Source organism: Lactuca serriola, chromosome 4 (genome assembly GCF_051521515.1).
Source record: "Lactuca serriola cultivar US96UC23 chromosome 4, Lser_US96UC23_V15, whole genome shotgun sequence".
NCBI classification, from domain to species: domain Eukaryota; kingdom Viridiplantae; phylum Streptophyta; class Magnoliopsida; order Asterales; family Asteraceae; genus Lactuca; species Lactuca serriola.
In genome coordinates, this window is record NC_136411.1 from 66502196 (window position 1) to 66526671 (window position 24476).

The 24476-nt window shown below is 35.3% G+C and overlaps 1 protein-coding gene across 1 annotated transcript; it reads left to right on the forward strand.

Moving 5' to 3' along the window:
• Nucleotides 1–2887: 2887 nt before the first annotated feature.
• On the forward strand, nucleotides 2888–5609 carry LOC145101762 (non-specific phospholipase C3-like). The gene is made up of 5 exons (XM_079039041.1): nucleotides 2888–3410; nucleotides 3641–3799; nucleotides 4361–4770; nucleotides 4855–5025; nucleotides 5134–5609. The coding sequence occupies exons 1-5, from the start codon at nucleotides 2965–2967 to the stop codon at nucleotides 5478–5480; spliced, it is 1533 nt and encodes a 510-aa protein (XP_078895167.1). The 5' UTR covers nucleotides 2888–2964; the 3' UTR covers nucleotides 5481–5609.
• Nucleotides 5610–24476: the final 18867 nt, after the last annotated feature.

The following is a 24476-nucleotide window of genomic DNA, read 5'->3' on the forward strand; positions in this document are numbered from 1 at the left end:
CCGATCACGATTATGGATCGAAAGGTGGAGGTTTTGAGGAACAAAGAGGTGCCCCTGATTCAGGTTCAGTGGAAACATCGGAAAGGGTCCGAGATGCGAGAGCAACATCCGGAGCTATTTGAGTAGCAACTTCAGGGGCGAAGTCTGATTCTAGTAGGGGAGAATTGTAACATCCGGATTTCCAGGTATAATATTTTAAATATTTATTTTGATATATGAGGAGTGACTCAACGAGTTGGTGCCTCAACTCGTCGAGTAGAGTCGCGACTGGTGACGCGGATTAATGAGGGGACTCGACTAGTCCGTGAGCTGACTCGCCGAGTCAGCGCTGTTGAGGGAAACCCTAATTTCTCGGGCTTGTGGCCTATTGAATGGCCCTTATGGCCTCCCTTTACAGCCACCTTCCCCAGATAGAAACCCTAACATGCCCTTTTCTTTGTAGAGAGAGAGAGAGTCCATCTTGAGCATTTTGGAGGAGTTTGGTGGATCCATCTAAGAGGAGGTTGTGGATCTTGCATTCTTCCTATTTGTTTCCATTTAGAGGTAAAAAGCTCTCATCTTGACCTCTTGTTCGATAAATCTCATTTTTGGGGGAGCTTTTAGGGTTTTCTCTCAAACATGTTGTGTTCTTGATCTTTTTAAGTATGGTTTGAGGTTAGAACCTCATATATGGACTAGAGGGTACCTTGAGGGTCCAAAGTTTTGAGCTTTATCGAGTTAGAGGTGGGTCCCCCTGCTTGTGACCTTTCTCGGTGCTTGTGATGACATTTTGGGGCATTGATGCCATGCATGGTCATCAAGATCGGACCTTTACGTGACTTTTGGGTATTAGGAGGCAAGATCTAGAGGTTTGAGTTGCAGATCTGACCTTAGACGTCCATATAAGACATCCAGATGAGTCAACTCGTTGAGTCTATAAGATGACTCGACGAGTCAAATTGGGTTGCCCCGCGATTCATGACCCAGTGATAACCCGTCGAGTTGGTAGGTTTACTCGACGAGACGTGTGAGACCCTTAGAAGAATTCAGAGGATACGAGTGGACTCAGTGAGTCACCCGAGTGCACTCGGCGAGTCGGGTCAACTTTGGCAGTAGACTCATATTGACTTTCGTGTCTTGAGAGTTAAGGAAGTTAGGAACATTGAGACCATGGAGGGGTGAAATGGTCTTTTACCCTTCTGTGAATATAGAATGGTTAATCTAGCTTCTTGAGGGCCAATATTAATTAGGGATAATTAATATCTGTTAGGCGGAGGCTAGACCGGTGGGCAGAGTTCGAGATTTCCGAGTATGAGGTTTTTACTTGCTAGCTTACGAGGTGAGTCTTCTCACTATACTTACCTTGAGTGGTAACTTATGTATGACCGGGAGGTCTTATGTGTACGTGTTGTGTTTAGAGATATCCTGTTATTTGTTTTGTGATATTCATATTGTGTATTATATTGAGTTGCTGAGTTGAGGGACTAGTAGGTTCAACTGAGTTGTGGGACCGGAGGGTCCCATTGAGACACATTGACCGGAGGGTCTTATTGAGTTATAGCCTCGAGTGGCTAATGTGATGTGTGTGGTATTTTGGGGAACTCACTAAGCTTTATGTTTATCATGTTATGTGTTATGTGTTTCAGGTAGTTCTGAGGATCGCGGCAAGGCACCAGCATAATTGTACACACCGGCGGGAGATGTTCTATGATTCTGGGACTGTGATTTACATTGTGAAATGATTGACAATTTAGACACTTGTGTTTTTTTGAGATTGTGGAATGAGAATTTAATGTGTTTGAAAATGAAAATTTTGTTTGAAAATTTATGTTGTTACATGCATAAGTTATATCATGAGAACCAAACTAACCATAAATTTCGAATAAGATGTAAAAATTTCACGAGTTACAAACCTGACCACTGTGTTGTGATCGACTACACGCCTCAAACCTCCAAACTCATTTTAAAGTTGTGTATTTAATATAAAATACGGTTTTTTATATAACTAATACATATTTATACATAAAATTATGTTTTAAAAAAACTTGTATTCATATAAAAATATGAGTTTTAAATGAAAAATATATATTTATACGGTTTAAAATGTATTAAAACATATTTATACTGTTTCAAATAGAAAGTGGTTAATATTGAACAAAATTGGAAAAAATGATGTTCGGTTTGGAAAAAAAAAACAGAATGCCAAAATTGAAAAAAAAAAAAAAAAAGTAAACTTAGTGTCAAAATCGAAAAAAAAAATAAACTTAGTGTCAAAATCGGAAAAAAAAAATGAAAATCTTAGTGTCTTTTGTAACAAAAAAATTGAATTTTAACACATAATCATGTCACGTCAGCAGGTAACCGAGTTGATCGATCAAATTGTCATAATTATAAAAAAATAGAAAATATAGTAACAAATTTGATAATTAAAAAATACATAATGTCAAATTAGAATTTTAATGTAAAGTAAGTGTTTTTATTTACCGACAATTAATCTACAAAATAAATTGTAATAGTTGAACTATGGTTCCTACCATTGGTACTTGAAGTTTAACAACTTATGTCTTGATGTGAATAAAACTAGGTCATTCACAATGGGAGTTGAGTGAGGGTTTAATAGAATAAATATGAATATAATAAAGAAGAGAGAGAATGTGGGGTTGAATGCGCATGCAACGGTTCAATAGATTTGTAATGAAAATTTATCAGTTTTTTAAGAATTTAAATGAATGTATACATTCTCTTTCCTACTTGGCATTTCATACAACTCTCCGGTTTAATCCATTGGAGATGGCCTACTATAGATAAAGAAAACGAGGGGTATGTTATATAAAATTTAATCCTAATATAATAGTTGAGATTAAAGTTATATATATTAAGCCGCCATCTTTGTTTAACGAAATAAAAAAGCCCGCTCCATCCTATAACAAGTGTTCCTCTCCACCACAGCACACCAAAGCCTACAACTCGTTAATTTCCCCTCAAATGGCATCCCCAATAAAAACAGTGGTTGTTCTTGTTCAAGAAAATCGATCTTTTGATCACATGCTTGGATGGATGAAATCCATGAACCCTGAAATTGATGGAGTCACCGGAAAAGAATCCAACCTTTTGTCCACCACCAACCACCATTCCCAACGCCTCTACCACACCAACAAGGCCGGGTTCATCCAACCTGACCCTGGTCACTCTTTCGAAGCTACATATGAACAAATCTTTGGTGTTGAATGGTCCGAATCATCAACTCCTGGTCTAACCCCGACAATGGATGGGTTCGCTCAACAAGCTGAAAAGGTCCAACCAGGCTTGTCCGAAGTGGTCATGACTGGGTTCGACCCGGATTCCTTACCTGTTTACAAAGAGTTGGTTTCAGAGTTCGCTGTTTGTGACAGATGGTTTTCATCGATTCCCACTTTGACACAACCTAACAGGTTTGTGCTATTATTTAATTTCTCTACAACTTTTTACTTAAAATGATAATTTACTTACTTAACGGATCAATATTTTAATTGCTTAATACAATTAAACTTTTGTTCTTACGTAAAGAATTAGAAATGAATATGTTCTATAAATGAGAAACAACTTTAAAACGTGACATGATAGCGACTTTCATTTTTTATTTTATTTGAACATATCAATATTTTGGCATGCGATGATACAGATTGTATGTTCATTCTGCAACGTCATATGGTGCGACTATAAATGACACCGAGATGATGATCAAAGGGTACCCACAAAAGACCATATTTGAGTCTGTGGAGGATGGTGGTCATTCTTTTGGAATTTACTATCAGTTACCCCCGTCAACTCTTTTTTACAGGTACTCCTTTTCGTAATTTCAAATTTAAATAAATTTGATTAGTGAGTAAATTATGATATAATCAAATCACGTAGATTAGTAAGCCTGTATACGTAAGACCATGTGTATCTTTTCATATTTGCAACCTGTCATAATTTTGACTCTAGTGGCTTTATTTTCTTTCTAAATAACATAAAATAATACTTATAACCTATTAAGATTCACATATGGCATAAAGACACATGGCCACGTTATCTTTTAAGTAAATATATAATATAAAATAAACAATGTAAATCAATAACAAAACTAAGAAATTTCTTTATAATAATTCCAAAATTTAGCAGTTTAGTCGATTACCTACTCCAGTAAATAACCATTGACATTTTTGATATCCCAACAACTCTATACCAACTCTATCTATTAAACAAAATAAATCTTGAAATGATTAACGTATTTAAATTTCCAATCAAGTTGCTTAATATATAATGCAACGTAACTTAGGGAATTCAAATTTAAATATTTGGTTTCACTAGCAGCTAGGTTCTCATTTTAACGTTAATTACCTTATGTACAATGCATCAGAAACTTAAGAAAACTGAAATACATAGACAACTTCCATCAATTTGATCTACACTTCAAGCGACATTGCAAGGAAGGAAAGCTACCAAATTATGTCGTTGTTGAACAAAGGTATTTTGGGATCAAAGGTTTGCCTGGAAACGATGATCACCCATCACATGACGTGTCCGATGGTCAAAAGTTTGTGAAAGAAGTCTACGAAGCTTTGAGATCAAGCCCACAATGGAACGAAATCTTATTTGTAATTGTGTACGATGAACATGGAGGTTTTTATGATCATGTTCCAACACCAAATGTAGGGATTCCAAATCCTGATGGTTTGATCGGCCCTTCGCCTTATAATTTCCAGTTTGATCGACTTGGTGTTAGGGTTCCAGCCATTCTTGTTTCTCCATGGATAGAACGTGGGACAGGTATATAAGTAAAGTTTTTGACAAGTATACTTAATTAATTATACTAATTTCATAATAAGATCTTAATCACTTTATATATTGCAGTGTTACATAAGCCAACAGGGCCATATCCTACGTCGGAGTTTGAACATTCATCTATTCCGGCAACTGTTAAAAAGATTTTTGGTCTGAAATCACATCTAACGAAAAGGGACGAGTGGGCGGGTACTTTTGAAGGTGTTGCACGCAGAACTACCCCAAGAACCGATTGTCCAGGTACATGCATTCATGTTTAAGTCAATATACTTAGTTTTCTCAAGTTAAAATCAAGTAAAATTGTTGTAAATATCAACCAAATTAAAGATGCATTTGTTTGTGTTAAAGTTACTTTGCCGGATCCCATGAAAATGCGAGAGTTTGAGCCAGATGAAAACGAAAAACTTAGCGAGTTTCAGCAAGAGTTGGTCCAACTAGGTGCTGTTTTAAATGGAGACCATAAACGAGACATATTTCCTAGCAAATTAGTCGAGAACATGACTGTAACAGAAGGTGCAAAGTATCTGGAAGATGCATACAAGAAGTTCTGCGAGGATTGTGAACAAGCCAAAAGAGATGGTAAAGATGAGTCTCACATCGTTTGTTTAGAGGAGGAACCAACTCCTGAGTCTCCAAAGAAATCATCGAGGTCATTTTCTCAAAAGTTGTTTTCTTGTTTAGTTTGTGAACATTAGTGATGTTAATAATGTATATTTTGCTTTGTTTCTTATTGTTTGAATATAATTTTTAATCATGTAAAGCATGTATTTGTTTATGTTTGTCTGCCATTAATAAAAACATATCTTTTGTTTTGTTTTTTTTTACTCGGTTGTTGTTTCTATAACATAAACCAAGATATTCGGGTGTTATATATACATATAGGATATTCGTTTTGATGGACCAGTTTGATTTGATCTGATCAAATGAATCTAAATTGATTTTGATTTTTAAAATATGAATCTAAATAGTTCAAATTAAATTTAAATCCGAACTAATCCAACCAAATTATAATTTTGTTGGAACGATTTTTACAATTTGGTTTTGAAAAGCAAAACATTAACTAAATTAAACTACTAATGTTGTTTATAACAAAGTTTTTAAAAATTTATAAATAATTACTATATCTCATAGCATATTTTATTATTATTGTTAACAAGACTTTATTCTTAATTTTAATTTGTAATTTGTTATTTTTTTTAATATATGTTTATTTGAACAACTTAATTATCTGATTTGTATATCAATTTTGATTTACTTCACTAATTGTGTTTGTTTTATTTTTATAATAAATTTATTATTTTATTGTATTATATTGTTATTTTTTTTTCTTTTGATTTACAAATAAAAACTGTTTAATATATGTTGAAAATTAATTTCACATTTTTATTTTAATCAACGATTATAATTTTACATAAATAAATAAAATATCTCTTAGTTAATAATTTATTTAAATTAATTGATTAATAATTATGAGTTTCTATTATGAAAGTGTAATTAATTTTGTAACCGTGATTCTTACGGTTTATAAACTAGTTTACTAAATATATAACTAGAGTATTAGTCCATTATATAAAAAAAACTAAAGAAAACTATTTATTTAGTTAAATAAAAATTTATAAACAATTGCTAAGAAAAATATATTTTAATTTAATATTTTATAGACAAATCATTTTTTGATAAGAGTACTTTATATGAAACTATGAAACTTTATAATCTGTTCAAAATATAATTTAGTAGATTTATAAATTTATAAATATATATTATAAATAAATAATAAATTATTATTCAGTTTTTTTTACTATTCTGTTTTTATTTTATAAATTGCAACCTCTAAAATCCAAAATAATAAATTGATTTTGCTGAAAATCAATACAAAAATCTAAATATTAGAATCAAATTATACAATTGAACAATTCGATTTTATCCAACTAATGAACCGTCTTTTATATATATATATATATATATATATATATATATATATATATATATATATATATATATATATATATATATATATATATGTTGCTTTTTATGTAATTGATGATTATAATCTAAGTTTTTAAAAATTAATACTCAAGTTTAAAAAAAACGCATATTAAAAATGGTTAATCGAAGGGCAACTGCTTATTTACAGTTAACTTATTATCAAAAATTATTTTTATAAGACAATTTGGATAAAATAAAAGTTTTAAAAACTTTTTTTAAATTTATTCATTGAAATGAAAATCAATGGAAGCCACATATGTTAAGATAAGACAAAACTGCAAGATTGGTCCTTATGGTATTCAAAAAACTTTGGATGGGGTCTAAAAACTTTATGGTTTGCATAGAAGGTCCAAAATCAAGGTTTTTCCGTGCTTTTTGGTCCAAAAAAACTTGAAAAGACGGTTATGCCCTTTTACTTTCTTTTTTGTATTTTTTATAATTTTTCAAATACTAATTTAATTTAAAAATAAAAAAGAAAAGAAAACAATTATCCCCCAACAACCCCCCTCTCCTCTCTCTCTCTCTCTCTCTCTCTCTCTCTCTCTCTCTCTCGTTTTAATTCCCAGAACACAATCCATCACCATCATCTTCTTCACAACCCAACTCCACCCTTCTTCCTTTCTTACGCATCGGTCCTCTCCATCATCTAGTCGAGCACCATGCTCACATATTAGATGGAAGAAAAGGAAACCCATCAATCAACACAACAACCATCATTGTCAAAAAAAAATCAATCCAAACACCTTTGTGGAGCTCCACCATCCACGAGAACAGAGCGCCGAAAAAAAATAGATCGGTGGTCTAACTACCACCAAGATCTTCATCCTTAGATACACTAAAAATCCAAGTTTTAAGCCCCGTTTTTGTGTTGTGGTTTTCATCTTAAAGGTTAATCTCCATATTCACATTGACTGGTGGTTTTTTATTTTGGGGGTTAGCAAAATCGACGTCATCGCCATCAAATTCTCGTACTCCTCCATTACAACCACCAGCGATCACCACCGATGTAACCAACAGCGACCACTATCGCTGCAATCTCATATGGGTTTTCTAACCTGCAATATAACCCATATATGATGGGTAGAAATCAGAAGTATAGAATTAATCCTCACCGATGACTTACCTAATAAAATTTGGGGGTTAAAGAGTCTTGAAGTGATTGACATTAAAGGGAATTTGGTTACTGGATGCTTATCCATGATCGATCTCTCCAATTTAAAGAAGTTACAGGTTCTTTGACTGGAACCCTAAGATTCTTTTGACAAACAGTTTTTGGATTTTGAATTGGGTAAGATAATAGAGTAGTGTGCTGTTGAAGGGGAAAGGGGGTTTCATTGTATGTTTATGTGACCGATGGTGGGGTTTGATCAGCAGCAGCCTGAACAAAGTGAGGGGTATGCCGATGGAGTTGTCGAAGATTCTTAACGATGAATATGAATGAATCTGGGTTAGGTTAGGAGAGAGAGAGAGAGAGAGAGGGAGAGAGAGAGGGAGAGAGAGAGAGAGAGAGAGAAAGAAAGAAAGAGAAAGAGAGAGAGAGAGAGAGAGAGAGAGAGAGAGAGAGAAGGAGGTGGGATGGACCCGTCCTTCTATTTTTCTTTTCTTTTGGTTTTTTTGTTAATTATAAAACAATTAAAACAGATAAAGAAAATGTGAAAAATAAATAATAAGGGCAAAATAGTCCTTTCAAATTTTCAAGGACCAAAACCAAAGAAAATTCTTGATTTTGGACCTTCCATGCAAGTTGAAAACTTTTTGGACCCCATCCAAAGTTTTTTGCAAACCACAAGGACCAATTTGGCAGTTTTGTCGTCAAGATAATCATCTACAGCTCAACTATATCGCAAAATTACTACTTATTTCGAAAAATGAGTTGATTCGTACACAACAATTAGTGTTCTCAAATGTTGTGTTGTATAACTCTATAAATCATAAATTGTTCTATATGGAGAAAAATTATTGTATACAGATCACTTCCCTTCGAAAAATAGACACATGATACTACTTTTTATGACAGAAGTGATTTTTCAAAACCCTGACGAATTTATTAATGTGAAATTAATTTATGCAAATTTTCAAAACCGGTAATCTCTAGGATTTCACAAAGTGCTTGTCAAATTTATTTAATTCACGAACATTAGTGAAATATGAGCCCTCAATTTTCTTATAACTCATTTCAAAAGTTGTATGCTCGATGTTTCCATTTTAGAAAGAAAAAAAATCACCATCCAATAGTGTCAACAAAGGTAAAAGAGTTGTAAGCTATTCCAATTTATCATACAATAAATTGCAAGTATGCTTACAGTAGCAAGTTTTAAGCCTAGCCAAACCATTTTCCTTTGGTTGGCTAGTTTTATGTTTGGCTTTTATTTAACTAATGTGTTGTCTTTCGCCCTTTAAACCACGTGTCTAGAAACACACTGATTTCCTACTCGAAGATGGTGTCCTCCACCGTTTCTATTTCCCAATAGCATTACTCCAGCATACCACCAACTTACAGACCTGATGAAGTGAACAACATACCTCAGTCACATCTCTTCTCCACTGCATTATCAAATCGACCAAGTACTCAACAAAGGAATTACACACATGCAATCGATTGTGTGTTTGTTTTGAGGCACTCGAGAAGAATGACCTACAAAGCCGATTTCGACAAGGAAGCAACAACAACCAACAACATATACATGCATTGATGCTGGTGGTTATATTTCATATTTCACACCTTTTACCAAATATTATTTTCACGACGACTCAGTTTGCGTCTTTTAGTTTGATTACATTCCCTAATCGTCACTCTATATCTCGATTTGGCATTGCGACTACTCAAATTTGCGTCTTCCAGATTGAATTCATGCCCTAATTCTCACTTTATATCTCGATTTCAATTTGCTTTGTGGCCAGTCGGTATGTATATAATATGCGATTCTTAATCAAGAAAATCGGATATGATTTCGATTATTAACTAATCTATTCTCTATGGTGATTTATTTCTTTGTTATAACAGTTCTATGTGTCGATAGCAGGTCTATTGTCAGGAGGACGAGATGCGGAAGCACCAATCGCATCAATTTCGTCTCTGAACCCTAAATTCCACGTTTGTTTATTCAATTTCCTTCCAAGTTTGTTGATTCAATAAGTTTGGAGGGAGTGGATCACTCTTAGCATGTTGTCACATAGAATTTTTTTTAGTTTTTTTGATGTCACATAAGCTTAGCATGTCTAGCACAAAAAAGGTAAAGAATGGACGTGTGAAAATTTAATTGATTTAATTTTGGAGAAAAAAAATTAAAATATATAAAGAAATACAAATCAACCAATCACAACACCCCTTCATACTTTCTCTTTCCTCTCTCCTCTCGTTACACCCATAGCAACTCCTTCTTAGCACCCTCCTTAGCAAAAGGTAGGGAGTGGCGTAGCATCCTTAACACCTTCCTTAACACCTCCCACTCCCTATAGCCTAATATTCGATGACACCTTCACTTTTTTTTGATTTATTTCAGATCATCGTCAACATTCCTCCCACCAGCCACGAGCTCTGTCTTTTAGAAGACAGGAGGCAAGTCTTACCTTTGCCCCATCGGGACAACTACTAGTGTGAAAGGCGTTAGCGGCATCCGCTAACCAACGCCTACTCATGATCGGGTCCTTTTCCTCATAGTAATCCAGAGCCCCACATTCCCGGAACTCCTTGAAGGTCAATGTGTGTGCCCCAATCAAAGCCACCATCTCAAAACGGAAAGAGCCTAAGCGCTCCTCCAACACCTCCATAATACCCTCATTCATCATACTAAAGATCACATGAGTCTGCTCAAGTATGTTGCGGGTAATCTCAGATGAAATGAACTCCCACATTTGATCATCCAACTGCCCGACTTTAGAACATGAGCCTGAGCCCTCACCAGCACCAGAACTACCAACCAGTCTGCCTCGAAAAGTCACCATACTGAAAATAGACCATATAAACCATCAGAATACACATCAATATATACATATCGAGAAGTCTCATACTCTATGAGCATCCTGGTTTCATCGCAGTTCTCCTTGACTCTAGTACGGATCCTCTGCTTCCAATAGTATGGGCCTATACTACCTTCCACATCTATCCGTACTTTCCTCAAGGATCGCTTTGAATCCTCCAATTCACTCCTTATCCAACAAATAATCCTCCACAAGATAAGGCTACCATCACTTAATCTCTTCGTAGTTTCTCCTAGGATAATCACTACACCACTCCCTGCTATCAGCTATATAAGCAACTCCTACCAGCACCCTCTAACTAGCTTACAAATACAATTACATATCACCGACACCAGATAATTTTTCGAATGAAAGGTCTCACACTACAACGGTTGGAATCAGACAAGAGTTACGCAATAGAGTTAAAACCTAACCTTCTAAAATTATTTAGTTTCCGTAATATGTAACTTAGCATATTTACTTTCTAGTTAGCTGAAGTTAGTGAGAACTCCTAAAAAGCACAAAGCAAGCAACATACGAGCATTGAGTAATCGGAATAGAGCAAAACCTAATCAGGTAATCCTATCACTAACTGATCAGTACTAGCATGCAAGTCTACAAGCTCATACAGTAGGCATATAAAGGCATCTCTCCTAGCATTCTATCATGCAAAATCTAAGAAGATCCTTAGCCCTAACTAGCATGCGATTCACATATTCATAAATCAAAGCATATCATAAATCATGTATAGGTATTTTGGGAAAACTTACTTGAGCTTGATCGATTGCATGCACCACACCCTTTTCTTTTATTAGAAACCCATTTTTATAAAACATTTCTTTTTGAAAAAATCTACCAAACCCTTATTTTGAGTTCAGACACACCCGAGAGTATGTCTGAATCCCTCAAACCAAGGCTCTGATACCAACTTGTAACGTCCCAAAATTACGAACAAAAATTTTCATTTTTAAATTAATAAAAATGTAACCTATAACATCATCAGAAAACCATGGTGGAACAAAGTGTATAAAATTCATCATAAAAAATCAGAGTAATCATAAAATGCGGAATGAGGTGGTGTGTGCACTGCAATCAACCCGGGTTCTTCCCTTTCAAACTAGAAGTAACTAAAACATAAACGGAAAACCATAAGCACAAAGCTTAGTGAGTTCCCCAAAATACCACATACCATACATAATAAACATATAGTAGGCCCCGCCCGTATACATATAATTATATAACGGATAAACACATAAGCATATGCAATAATCACAATGATAAATAGCATATAGGATGGTCATCGGGCCTCGCCCGGCATCGGGCCCTACCTGGTAAGCATACAAGTACATAACACATGCAAGAGTCATGAAAACATCTAGCATCCTAACATAACAATCCATGGGCCGGAATTGGTGCCTTTGACCCGCTAAACACAGTGAGGAAACTCACCTCTAGCTGCCAAATCACTCAAATGGATCTTTGTTTGTTGGTCCATAAAATCCTTTCTCTATCAACAACAAATAACATCCAATTAGTAATTGGATTTCGACCCATAACCAAGAATCTAAGCTACTTATCCCATAAACAAGGTAAAAGGCCATTTTACCCTTTATCTAACTTGGCCCAAAGCCAAGGCCCAACTCAACTACTCAAAAGGCCCAAATCCTAAATGGCACCCAAAGCCCAATTTATGGCCAAAGTATTCCAATTTGGGCCCAAAACCCATCATGGACCTAAACCCAAGGAAGCCCAACATACTAGTCCAAAGTCCAAAACAAAAGTCTAATGGCCCAATAAATACCAAACTTACCAACCCAAACTATAACCCAATACCGAAGATTGTCGAGCCCAAAAGCCCATCTGATGAGTACGTGGGGCGTACTCAGCTCGTACGCCCAGCATACTCCCCTGATCACTAGTCTTCTTCATTAAGCACTTAAACGGTTAAGACATTTTGCCAAACTCTCGGATCTGGTTCCTAAGGGTGACTTATCACGTAAAGTTGGCAACTTTACAGTCATGCATGGCTTAATGGGACTCAAAACTCCAAAAAGAGCTTAATAAAGGGCTTAATACTTGCATGAACCAAAAACATCCATAAAGTTTGCATTTTTATGAATATAGGGCCTAAATGGAGCATAGATCTAGCATCCATTACTTCTGGAGTATATCAAAAGCTCATCTTTACTTCAAAAGATTCAAAAATGCCCAAGAAACACTATAAAGTAGATCTAACACAAATGATCATCAAGGTGAGAGCTTTTTATCTCAAAAAGCTTGCAAATGAGAAGGTGATCCTATATCTACAAGCCCAAGCTACTCCTCCAAGTGTTCCTCTTCTTCTTTTTCACCACAAAACACCAAAAAATAATATTCAAGCTTAAAAACCCACCAAATGCTCTTAGGGCTTTGTTTTCAGGGTAAGGGAAGATGGAGGCTGATCAAAAGTGTCCAAAAGATGTAATAATGAGGTTTAAATAGGGTGCAAACCCTAAAAATTAGGGTTTTCCCAACAATATGTACGTTATGCGTGTTCCACGTACGCCCAACGTACGTGGGTGAAACCCGTGATCATCAAAAGGGCTAGTATGCTAAGCGTACTCATAGAGTACGCCCCGCGTACTAACCAGGGGACCAAAATGTTAATAATTTTTGCATTAGGGCTAAAAGAGAAACTTACCAAAAATTGAATGTTACAGTGTATTTCTAATGGTTATACTTAACAATTATTTATTTTGGCATGTAGTCATTATTGATGTGTTTTAGACAAAGATCATATGTCAAAATGATATTATATGTTGGTGAATTTTACAATGAGACTAATGTGTGTATAAAGGTTATCATATTATGTCTTATATTTGAACTTTTTTTGCTTTTCATCTTGTGGTATTGGCATAGTGTGCTTATTGTAGGTTGTTGTATTCCTATGGATGCAAAATTTCCATCATAAAAGAAGGTCACATGCAGACCATGTAATTCATGGAGCAAGAAAAGGAAAAGTAAACGTGTATTTAAACAAAACTTCACTTTTTTCACTTTTGACGTAAATGTTTTCATGTACAATTATGTTTATGATCATATTATACGTAGATAACAAAATTATCTTGCTATATTTTGCAATTGTTGATGAAACTTAAACTATAGGCAAGTCTATTGGTCACCGGTGTCGGACTGGCAGTTCAACGACAAAATTAGATATCCTTAGGGCACAAGTTTGAGAATTTACAGGGTCTTGCTATTATCAAATCAACTAATTCGGTTTTGAGGGTAATTTATGCCTTTGCAAATCGTTTGTTGTAGGTAAATTCCAAAATTTACACCTGGCCCTTTTGATCCCTATGGTTTTTCACATGCACATAATTATAATCTACAATGACAGGTTTCTTCACAGCAGCTACCTCAATATGCTTGTGCATGCATCTTTCTTCTTTATGAAATCCTTAAATCAAAGGTACCTTTTATGGTGAGGCTGCTTTTTTTTTATCACATCATGGTCTTTAGATAAAAAAAAACATGATAGTTTCTCATCTAATTGTATTTGTGTAGGGACATGGTACTTCAGAATGAGTTGGCTGATGAACAACTTAAACATTTTCAAGACACATATAAAGAGCAAGTTAAACCAGGTGGTTCTCGTGAAGTTGTTCTTAGCAGTAATGGTGTTCATGATGATAATGACTTGCCAGAGGATGAAGGTGGGTCTCATGTACCCATTTCTGATGATGATCTGGATAAAGATAATGACTTGCAAGCAAGTGCTTTTTTATGGAGCCGACAAATGAATTAAGACTACTGTCTAAAAAGCACATGGGAAAGGAAAGAAAAACAATTACAAAATGTTTAACGAGCAACAACACCAATTAGCGCAATTACAATTTCCAAATTTACCCCTAACATTCACCCAACTAAACATCAAAGTAACCACATTCTCAATCAACTTAGCAGGGGAGATGCAGATCCAATTAAACACCATGTCATTTCTCACCTTTCATAAGCAGCAAAGGAATCCGTACCAGATAGCAAGAACGAGCTTTCTCTTTTTGCGGCAGTGATCCTATGTGTAACGTCCCATTCTTAAAAGAATTTTTTTTATTTTTAAATAAGGTAAAATCATCATTTACAAAAAAAAATCCAAGTTATAAAAACACATTTGTTCCAAAATACAGTTGTTTGAAAATCAGAGTAATATAAATAATGTAGGATCTTCATTGATGTTGATGTGTGTGTACACTCACGCCTTCGCCTTTCCATGATCACCAATGGTACCTAAAAAACATTTAACCCGCAACTATAAGTCAAAGCTTAGTGGGACAATTTAAGCCACATTGTAAGGTTATCCACCAAAGTAGTCAACTTGTTATTGATAAACGCCCTGAAATCTTGCATGTGAAACCTGCTGTCTCCAGCAATTTTAGAATTCCATCGATTTGTGCCATCTGTTAAGGAAGTCTGAAAGAGTAAACTATTAGCCTCCTCCAACTCTGATACTTCCTGACTGCTGAAGGGAAGTCGTTTCCAATCCCACTTAATGCAATTAGGGCCAAACCTCTCAACCACATAAGCAGATTTTTTCTTGTCCGACTCAAAGATGGTGGGGAAGCAAGAGGCAAGCATATGTATCTCATCCAGTCTTCGATCCAGAAAAGGGTATTACTTGTGGAACTAATTTTAACCTCCAATAGTGAAGCCATTTCGATACCAATGGAGCGAAGAGAAGCGAATGATTTCATGATGAATTACCAGAGTTAATAAAAGAAACTAAAATGATGAAAAAAATACTACTGCCAATATGGACCATCTTGATATCTTCAAATCTTCTACCCTCTTGAAAAGTTATTCAAATTACATATAAATTTATTGATGTCGAAAAATCACTATATTTTTATCATTTCCAAAATTATGGAAATACAATTAGCTAGAGAAATATTAATTTTAGTTTTAGTTTTATTTTGTTTTTGTTAATTAACTAGGTGTGTGTAACAATTGGTAAGAATTAATCAGAGTTCGGTTGTCAAACCACAGTGAACCATTACGTATTAAGGACCAATTGTGTGTGATTTTATGGTTATAACATATATTAAAGATATTATATTCATAGTTACTCTCAGAACGTCTCAATCTGCTCAACAAACATTTTATCGTTGAGGATCGAATCAAAAATCACCAAAACATAATTCTATTTGTGACGCTAAAAATAATTTTATGAATTAAGTATACTTGAGAGCTATGGATAAGAAATTTGAATATATTATGTCTCTTGATTCCGTGGATATAAAGAACGTTCAAAGCGAAGATCATATGAGAAAGTTGTGCCTCTTTAAAGTTATAAAAAACAGTATTTATTTGATTTTCCTGAAACGAACTGTGCACTCCTTCGCTTGGAACAACTACCAATCTTCTAAATTGATTTTGAGCATGTTTTTGAACTCAAAATACGGTCTACCGTTTTATTTCATTTTTATCATATTTTTAATCTGGACCAAAATCAGATTCGTAAAATCTGTCGAATCTGATCCAATTAATTGCAAAATTTTAAACGCCATTTCACAGAGTTTCGTATATCCAAATAGAATTCTGTCTGTAGTATTGGAATCACTACGACCGGGAAAATGAGCATGCACTTTCAGAAAATTTTATAAGGCGATTTGATAGCACAAAAATTGAGAAAACAAGATTGGAAATTTATTCACTGAAGTTTGAAAGTATTTGTTAAGTGTGTTGTAACGACCCAAATTCTCAAATAAATTTTTCATTTTTGATTAACCAAATTACTTTCCACAAACCATGAAATCTCAAATATAGTTGTTTTCAAAATTCATGTTAAGTACAAGTTTTATTTAAAATCATCAGAGTGTCCCACAAAATGCCATAGAAAGAGTGCACGACGCACCATCAAGCCTTGCCCTTTCCCTTGGGTTCAAATGTACCTGAACAAATTATAGAGAGAGTGCACGTCCCCCAGAGCATACCCCACACATAATCCACATAACACATATCATATTAGCTATAAAGCTACATATACCACATAAGCAATGCATATAGACATATAGGGATGTCGTGGAAACCTTCCAAGGTCTTACACCAAGTGCCATGGGAAACCTCCACGTGGTCTTTACTAGCCGCCACTGGAACCCCCACGTGGGCTTGGCTAATTGCCGTGGGAACCCCCACACGGTCTACACAAGTAATGAAAATATCATACGAGCTAAACAAGTAAACATACTAAGAATCCATGGAAACCCTCCAAGGACTTATACTAGATGCCATGGGAACCTCCTCATGGTCTTAATATACTGATACGGGAACCTCCCAGGGTCTTTTATACAAATTTCCTAGTGACATATCACATAACCAACTATCAATCCATATAACATTAAATGGGTCGGCCTTGGTGCCTTAGACCCATTGATATGGTGAGAAGACTCACCTCTCGAATGTTGAACTGATAAGCAAAGATCAAATAAATCCCATGCACTTAACCAACTCAACCACCTATAATCATGATGTGATTAACTTGTCACGAACCCGAAATACCATAAATACCTTCAAGGTCAACGGTCAAGGTCAACAGCCCATGTTGACCTCAACTCATCGAGTGCATCCAGTAACTCTTCAACTCACCGAGTCACTTATGTTACTCATCGAGTTCCTCAATATCCAGAAGACCGAAACCCCATGCAGACCGAAAACTCTAATCATTCACCAAAATCACCTGAATCTCAAAAACGAGTAAACCCTACCCGACTCGTCGTGTCGACTCATGGACTTGACGAGTTCCTTCAGTCTTTTGTGTCCAGTCCTTTCTAGTGGTATCTAAGGTCCCAAACTTTAGATCCAACCTCTCCTAGTGCAAATACCACGTAAAGTTGAAAACTTTTCGTGCATACAAGGCCTCACGAGGCTATAACATCAAAACCAAGCTTCCTACAAGGTTTTGGTGCATGCAAAGGGGCTAAGCTGAATAAAGTGAGCAACTTTATGTCTTTTAAGACCAAGAGATGTCAAGATCTGGAACCATCTCCTTGTGACAAGTCCAAATCCGAGTATGACATCCTTTTTGACACCAAAAGTGACCATTTACTTCAAGGAAAAGGGATCTAAGCAACTTAGGATCAAGATAGTGACTTTATACCTCAAGATGGTTGCCAATACAGAGTAAATGTCAGATCTACTATTCATCTCCTTGCTCCTTCCACTTCAAGCTCTAAAATCCTTCACAAAGGCACAAGTTTCACTCTCTAAGGCTCATACACACTCATGGAGGCTCAACTATGCGGCCAGGGTTTCTTGTTGGGTTGCAAGGACGATGAGGGAAGCTACAAATGAACCAAAAGTCCTTTAAATAGGGTGAAAACCCCTGCAAATTAGGGTTTCTCTCTACAGCGCCTACTCATCGAGTCGGGGCCTTCTGACTCGTCGAGTAGCATCTAAATCACGCGTCCTCATAATAGTCTCTACTCGACGAATTGGACCACCGAACTCGCCGAGTCCATGCACAAAACCCCAAAAAAATAGATAATACATGGAACATGTGTTACATGTGTGAAGCCCAACAAATAAAGTGGTATAAAATGACTCCAAAAACACTGCTACTTTGCACTAAAAATGTAATACAAGGTAATCAGGGTCGATCCACAGAGACACGGGAAAAATGCTTATACATTTTTCGCAAGGTACACTAATGGTCATAGAAGCCGGGGGTAATATGCAATGATTTAAACAAGAGAATAAATCAATAAGTAAATGATCGATTAAATGAAACAATTCAAGATATATGAGAACTCCAACTCTATGTATGACAATTTAGCAATGTGATTCCAAGGGTGATATGAAATCTACTTAATTCTACCTAAGTTGGTACTTGAAAGTGTTAACAAGCTCTAATACTTCCCATTCACCAAGTTGTCAAATTCCAAACAAGCTCTTAGAAAATAACCTAGCCTTTTAATTTAAGTCTAAACAAGCTCCTAGATAGAAATCAAAGGGTTGCAATAAGATTTATGTGAATGTTCCCAACAACACCCAATACTCCTCACAAGCTTTGGAGCTTAAGAGAATATGAATAAGATTTACATTAAATTCATTCAGTGGAAATCAGTTTAGTGTTTGTTACTTAGTCCAATTTACAAAACAATTACAAATTTTGCAATTAGATAACTGGAATGACCTAATCCTAATTCAAATGGCCAACAAGAATCATAATTAGAATCAAACATTCAATTGAAACAAAATCAAATGTAGTAGATAGAAATTGGAAGCAAACATCAAGCCACATGATTGAAATCACAACTAAAAAGTCAAGACATGAAGTTGGAGAAACTAGGGCTCTAGCCACACATGACTAGAACAAGTTCACAAATCTAGAAAATGAAAATAAGTTCTTACAAAATGAAATCAAATGTTCCTAAGTGTTAATAAACTCCAAAATTCTCCATAAAACCACCTTCTCTTCTCTAAAAGTCGAGAGATGAAAAAATGAATTTGGTTGCCTCTTTTTAGGAAAGATGTGAAACTGCCACTAAACCCACGTCCATGTTTACACGACCTATGTAAGTTTACATTGACGTTTTACACAGCCTGTGTAAATGCAATAAGTAGACTGATCAAAATGGTTGGGCCTTCAAAGTGCGTTGTTGAAATGTGCTCGATTACACAGTCGGTGTAAACTCGTGGCTATAATTTACATGGCTGTGGAAGTCCCTGAATGGCTACATTCCTCAAAATTTCCATATCTTCCTTCCCGATGCTCCGAAAGTCATGAAATTTTATCTGCATCTTCTAGTCACATCCCTAAGCGAGATCCCACCTCCAAGAGTCCCTGAAATATCACAAAAGTGTGCGAGTGAAATAATATCATGGAATATCCCGAAAAACATGTAAATTGAACAGACTTAAGGCTAAATGCACTGCAATGATATTAAATAAAAGTGCAAAATGGGTGCATAAAATGCACCTAACAAATCTCCCTAAGATTAAACCTTTCTTGTCCCCAAGAAAGAACAAAAATAAAAGTACAATCTGGGGAAAGAAAAGAAGGAAGCAAAAAATCAAAATCAAAATTTTTGAAGGTTAATGCAATAACCAAGAAAAACATTAAAGAGATCCAACCTAATTAACCTTATTTATTTATTTACATCATAGTTGAAAATATACATGTCGTGCCTTGAGCTAACTTGGCATTAGTCCCACAAAGATATGTATAATAGTGAAAAAGAGAATTTTGGCCACTTCCTAATGCAACTCAACAGAATCAAAAGTCACAACACTTGTTTACTCTTACTTGTATTGGGTTAGCACATGTGTGACACCCAGTTTCATCAGGTAAAACCCCTTGCATTAAACTCCTTTTACCCTTAGACTAGACTGTAGTACGCTGGGCATACACAATGTACGCTCAACGTACTCCCATGCATGCACGAATTGGGGTGTCACATGCGTACGTTGGGCGTACCCATGCGTACGCGAGCCAAGGACAAACCCTAATTTTTAGGGTTTTCACCCTATTTAAACAGATTAATCCCTTCACCCTCTTTATCTTATCATCCCCCATTGCCTTTGTGTTAATCTCGAAACCCTATCCACCTTGAAGAGCATTCTTGAGCTTACTAAGAGTTTTGGGTGTTTTTTGTGACATTGAAGAAGATGGAGGCTTAAGGAGAAACAAATGACAAGAAGAAGCTTGTAGATCCAAAGGTTGTGCATCATTTCTAGCCCATTGGAGGTATAAAGTTTGAAACTTGCTCATTCTAATTCTAGATCTAGGTTTAGGGAAGAACTTATCATCTTTTCATAACTTGGTCTTTTGGAGTATGGGTTACTCCGGACCATTTGAGTTGTCCTTTTGGACTCTTGGGGGTGCATGAAGTCATAAAAATCGGATGTTGGAGGTTAGAACTCAACCATGCATGATTTGGTGACTACTTAAGGGAGATAAAAGGCTTAATCCATGGTTTGAGTCCCATTAAGTCATGCCAAAGCATAAAGTTTGAAACTTTATGGCTTAAGACACTTTTATGAGCTTGGATATGAATTTTGGACATTAAAGTTTAATGGTTTAAGATACTGTAACATTTTTGGGCTGACTAACCAGTACGTTGCACATACCGGGCCACTGCCCCGATTTCGGATCAACATCGTCGGGCGTAGGAGCCATGTACGTCGCACGTATGTAATCTATGGGCTTAAGGGATTTTGGGCTCGAGTTTTGTTGGAATTTTTGCCCATTTTAGGGTTGGGCCTCATGCCTTTATGTAGTAGCAATACATTTATAGGCTTTAGGCCATTTTGGAGCTATTGGGTCAATAATCCAATCCAACGCGTGAAATCCTCTCTCTTATCCTTTTCCTATAACTTCAAGATTTAGGGTTTGGACCCTCAGATTGGATTATTGACCTAATTCTAATTAGGGTTTTATACTTGTGATTAAGAGAGAGGATTTCATGCGTCAGCCGCTCGAGTGTGATTTGATACCTTCAGTTTGAGGTGAGTTTCCTTCACTGTACTCATGGGTCGAAGGCACCAAATTCGGCCCACTCGATTATGTTTGTAGTATGATGGTTGTCTTCGTGACAATTGTCCGTTATGCCTATATTTGCATGATGTCTTTGTGACTCTTTTGTTATGATATTATGTGGTAGGGGTAGGGGTGAAATAGACTCGATACCGGTTGAAAGAAACCAAAGGGGTTGAAATATACCCGGTACTGGTTGAAAGATACTGAAGGGGTTGAAATATACCCAATACCGATTGAAAGAGACCGAAGGGGTTGAAATATAGCCAGTACCGGTTGAAAGAGACCGAAGGGGTTGTGAGCACCCAGACATGCTTGACTGTTATGTATGTATGGTATGGGGTACTTTGGGGGAACTCACTAAGTTTTGTGCTTACGGTTTTCAGTTTATGTTTCAAGCACTTCCAGCTCGAAAGCGAAGGGCTCGGCCTGATTGCACCACATCCACCTATGATCCACATTACGTGATTTTGGGATTTTGTACTCTAATAATATGTTATTATGATAAACACTCAACCATTTTTAAGATTACCGTATGGTTAACATGAATTTAAAAGTGAAAATTTTATTTTAATTTTTGAGATGTTACAACATGGAACAAATTATGGTCTTACTTTCGTGAAAACATATGTGATGAAAAAAATATGCACAATCATCTTCATTTTACAAAAATGACAATGTCCGACTCAAGGTATTTGTTGATTAACAACAATTTTTTCTGAAAATTCCCTAATATTTACCCAGATTGGTAAAATGTTTCAAACCACTTACACTAATCAAAGTAGTTAATGCCCAGTCCAATGTCAGGAGTTCAAGTCCAAGTCCAAGGGGATCTTTTGGCAGCCAAGCATATTTCCTAACTTGAGTGCATACAGTGATACACATTATTCAATTAGACTATGAAGAATACAAACATAAATATATATATATATATATATATATATATATATATATATATATACATACCATCTAAATATATTTTTCCTATAAATAAAGCTCATGACTTTCTATGAAATCCATGTAATGGACTTCCGACCAACACATCCAGACCAGATGACCTTAGTGTACTAGATTTAGAAAAATCCATCGGGTTTACTTGTCTGAACTTCAAAAGCCACAGAGTAGCTTTATTTAAATACACACACACACACACACACACATATATATATATATATATATATATATATATATATATATATATATTGTTATTATTAAGTTCATGACTTTCGATGGAACCCGTGTAGCGAACTTTCAACCCAAACAAGTCGACTTAAGGCGATTAAGTGTAGAACACCCCTCGAGGTTTACTGATTCGAGTTCCAAAGGCCACAAAATTAACTTAATAATACTTTTTTTTTACATATAATAGCTAATATAATACATAAAACACTTTTTAATTTATTTGCTAACTTATTTATTTATATTTTCGTCCTTGACTTTTTTCTATTGTTGGGACGTCTCATGGTCTATAACCATGAGAGGCTTCTAAGACATTGTTCGATGGACCGATGTTAACACGCAAACCCGTAAGTATAGTTAGAAACAATGTCCCCAATCAGGGTACTTAGAAGAGAATAGACAAAAAATGACTTTTTAGAATGTTTGAAGGTTCGAGCCACTAAAATTTTATATTCATTTTATATTATTTCTTGAATTTGAGGTTTGGTTATGATTAAGCATTACAAACAGTAAGATTGGTCGTGCGTTCATAAGGCTATCATATACCTGTTATTATGCTTCAGTGTTGATAACCTTGTCATTTTTTGTTTTGCACAAGTAGCTTCGGCAGACGTGCTCGTATGTGATTGGACCGCTTTAAGATTTTCAATAAAAATTAACAAGTCTAATCTCAAGGAATACAACTTACCTACCAACTAAATTGATTTTAGAAGATTATGTTGCCTTGAATTGTATAAAAAACAAACATAGAATAAAATATTTTTTTTAATTTTCTAAGTTTGATGCAAATGAGAAAAAATTGTATAATTTTTGAATGCCATGTAGAAATGAGATGCAAAAAATTTAAAATTAGGATAGAAAGAAATTCTTTTTGGCTTTATAAATTCTAAAATGCAAAATGCAAGTGGAAAATGAAAATGAGAAAGTTTAAATCTTCTTGGGTTTTTTAAGTTTCTTAAAAGGAAAGATATGCAAAAGAAAATTCAAAAGAAGAAAATGAAAATATGCAACTAAACAAAACAACAACCTACATGCAATGGAGTCCATTTGCATGTATGGATGGATGCCCCTCCATGGGAACGACGCCAATTTGTTACGTCTGTAAAGCCCAACAAATAAAGGAGTACAAATGACTCCAAAAACACTGTTACTTTGCACTAAAGATGTAATACAAGGTAAGCAGGGTCGATCCACAGAGACACAAGATAAATGCTTATACCTTTTTGCGCAAGGTATAATAATGGTCATAGAAACCGGAGGGGGAGGGGGTTGATATGCAATGGTTTAAACAAGAGAATAAAGCAATAAGTAAATGATCAATTAAATGAAATAATTCAGGATTTGTGAGAACTCCAACTCTATGTATGGAAATTTAGCAATGTGATTCCAAGGGTGATATGATATCTACTCAATTCTACCTAAGTTGTTACTTGAAAGTGTTAACAAGCTCTAACACTTCCCATTCACCAAGTTGTCAAATTCAAAACAAGCTCTTTGAAAATAACATGACCTTCTAATTTAAGTCTAAACAAGCTCTTAGATAGAAATCAAAAGGTTGCAATAAGATTTATATGAATGTTCCCAACAACACCCAATACTCCTCACAAGTTCCGGAGCATAATAGTATGTGAATAAGATTTACACTAAATTTATTCAATGCAAATCAGTTTAGTGTTTGTTACTTATTCCAATTTACAAAACAATTACGAATTTTGCAATTAGATAACTGGAATAACCTAACCCTAATTCAAATGGCCAATAAGAATCACAATACGAATCAAACATTCAATTGAAACAAAACCAAATTCACTAGATAGAAATTGGAAGCAAACATCAAGTCACATGATTGAAATCACAACTAACAATCAAGACATGAAGTTGGAGAAACTAGGGTTCTAGCCACACATGACTAGAACAAGATCATGAATCTAGAAAATGAAGTTAAAGTGCATACAAAATGAAATCAAATGTTCCCAAGGGTTAATCAACTCCAAAATTCTCCAGAAAAGTGCTCCAAAAGTCGATAGAAGAAAAAATGAATTTGGTTGCCTTTTTT